Raw genomic sequence first — 3,102 nt, forward strand, 5'->3', positions numbered from 1 at the left:
TGCTCATTCCTTCTACAGCAACATAATACAGGCTTAACCTTTCTAAAGCATTATTCATCTCTATTCATCTTTACTCATCTTCATTCATCTTTCCAGGTCATCGTCGTCTTCTACGCGGCCATCATCATACTCCTGGTGGGGACGAACCTCCACCGGCTGCGACGCCGTCGTCGAAATCGCCCTTCTCATCACCGACACCCTCGTCCCGTCGACACCACGGCCAGCGCCGAAGTGTCGATGTCCATGATGTCGATCTTCTCTCCCTCCTCCTCCTTCTCCTCTTCGGCCGAGAACCCTGGTCCCGTGTCGACCTCCGTGGTCACTGAGAAGGGCAGATGGGGGGAACACGAGGATGCTGTCGTAGTGTGATGCAGGGTCTCCTGGAATGCGGAGGTCCTGGAACCTAGAATCTACTGGAACTTGCCTGGAAGGAGTTTGTGAAGCTGCAAAGGGTCAGGGCACTGGAACCTGAGCTCTCATGGTACTTGCCTGGAAGGGGTTGGTGAAGCTGTAAGTGTCAGAGGCCTCGAACCTAAAGTCTTCTGGAACTTTCTTGGATGGGGTTTGAGAAGCAGTAAGTGGTAGGGCCCTAGAACCTAGACACTCTACTGCAACTTTCCTGGAAGAGATTTTGGAACTACCGTCAGGGTCCTGGAATCTAATAAACTATTGGCGTTGACTGGAAAGAGTTTTTGAAGCTGAAAGTGGCAGGGCCCGGGAAACTAAACTACTGGGCGTTGCCTGGAAAGTGCTTTTGAAGCTGCAAGTGGCAGGGCCCTGGAACCTAGTAGACCCTACTGGAACTTGCCTGGAAGGAGTCTGTGAAACTTCAGTGTCGGGGCCCTGGGACCTGAGCTGTACTGGAACTTTCCTAGAATGAGTTTGTGAAGCTGTAAATGTCAGGGCCCTGGACCCTACACTCTACTGGGCCTTGTTTGGAAGGAATTTTGGAACTGCTCAGGTTTCTGGAACCTAAACTAGTGGGCGTTACCTGGAAAGAGCTTTTGAAGCTGCAAGTGGCAGGGCCCTGGAAACTAAACTACTGGGCGTTTCCTGGAAACAATTCTTGGAGCTTCCAGTGGCAGGGCCCTGGAACCTAGATATTTTTGGACCTTTCCTGGAAGGATTTTGTGAAGCTGCAATGTTAGGGCGCTGGAATCTAAACTCTATTGAACCATGCCGCCTGGAGGGAATTTTGGAACTGTCAAGTGTCAGGACCCTGGAACTTAAACTCTACTGGAACTTGCCAGGAAGGAGTTTAGGAACTGCTAGTGTCAGGTCCTGAGGTCTTGCTTCTGACAAACCATTTATCAGCTCTGGAAGTGTTTGTGAGAGTTAGCTGTTGGTGTTAGGTTCCAGTTCTGGGTCGTGTCGACACACTGGACTCCTTGAAAATCCCTGAAAAGTAAGTCTGGAAGGTAGACTTAAATTAGACCCTTTTTTGGAGATCGTCTGGAACTGACAGTATTTGTGTCCTGAGTCTGGAAAATTTTTCAGTCGCCTGAAAGGTATTTGTGGGACAAATGTCACAGAATATTCATTGGAAGTGTACAATAAAGAGCTGTAAGTTCCCGAACATTTGGTTTGGAAGTGTTGGAGAAAGGAAAGTGTCACACTGCGTTCGCTGAAAGTCATTTGGAAGAAAATTCTAATACCTGATGCTCTGGAAGTCTCTACTAAATAAGAGGGTCTCACAACACACGCTTTGTAAGAGTTTGTGACAGAATAATTTAACAATTTATGCGCTGGTTTTTATGTATGACAAGTATCAGTTTTGAGCGCGTTCAGAAGTGCTAAACAAAGTGTCCCTCTCTGCATCTTGTGGCTTGTGGACAACAATACTGAAACGTGACATGAAACTGATCCTAAACAATTCAGTGTCGTAAAGTAAGAAGGAAAAGGGACGTATTACAAAAATGACATAAAGACAGTTTTAGATAAGTGATAAGTATGAAAAATATAATGGTGCTTTTGTCGTACCTTGTTGAAAAAGAATACCCTTACTAAAACAAGATTGTGTATACTTGTACATAAATCAATCGACTGATGACATTCGCTGTAAAGATAGTATTTTTGTCTATAACGTGAAATAAACTATGACAACTGAAACTTATCTAGAGGCGGCGGTTACCTAGAAATTCAAAGAAGAAATTTATTGGAGAGAAAATGAATTCCTGCCATTTCTGTGAATTATTTATTTCTCGCTCTCCTGTTACAAATGGCGGTCACTCTTTTAATCTAAGCTGGAATTTTTTTCAGGAATTTTTTCCCGGTTTCAGGACATCAATATGATTTCATTTATAAATTCCTGTAAATATTTTTCATCGATAGGTGAACATAGAGTATGAACATAATATATATATATATATATATATATATATATATATATATATATATATATATATAATATATATATATATATATATGTATATATATATATATATATATATATATATATATATATATCTATATATATATATATATATATATATATATATATATATATATATATATATATATACATACAGTACTATATATGTGTGTATATTATGTATAAAATATAAATACAGAATATACTAAATAAACATATATATATATAGTAGATATATTCTATATATATATATATATATATATATATATATATACATATATATATATATATATATATATATATATATATATATATATATATATATATATATATATATATATATATATATGATATATATATATAGGTATAAATTCAATAGACGAAAAGCTTATGACTGTTATAATATATATAACTATATATAGATATTATATATCTATAATATATATATAGATATAAAGATTATATTATATATATTAAACATATATATATCTATATTATATATATTATATATATCTATATATATATATGTATATATATAGTATATATATATATAGTATAAAATTCAAAAGACGAAAAGCTTAAGAACGAAAAATCATGAACAGTACATTCAATAGCTAAAAAACTAACTAAGTTTATTCCCCACAAATTTTTTTTATTCAAATAATGACTGTTATAATATTCATAACCTTAAGAGGCTAGCGTCTGCTTTGATTAGATCCGCAAACTAAAAA

General features: G+C 36.7%; 1 protein-coding gene across 1 annotated transcript in view; it reads left to right on the plus strand.

The window, feature by feature from the left end:
• LOC135199973 (uncharacterized) overlaps positions 1 to 2,348 on the plus strand; it is a 58,504-nt gene extending 56,156 nt beyond the window's left edge. The window contains exon 4 of the mRNA XM_064228165.1: positions 97 to 2,348. Within this exon, the coding sequence (XP_064084235.1) occupies positions 97 to 369 (273 nt within the window). The 3' untranslated portion in view covers positions 370 to 2,348. The remainder of the gene's footprint in view (positions 1 to 96) is intronic.
• Positions 2,349 to 3,102: the final 754 nt, after the last annotated feature.

Source organism: Macrobrachium nipponense, chromosome 23 (genome assembly GCF_015104395.2).
Source record: "Macrobrachium nipponense isolate FS-2020 chromosome 23, ASM1510439v2, whole genome shotgun sequence".
Classification (NCBI taxonomy): domain Eukaryota; kingdom Metazoa; phylum Arthropoda; class Malacostraca; order Decapoda; family Palaemonidae; genus Macrobrachium; species Macrobrachium nipponense.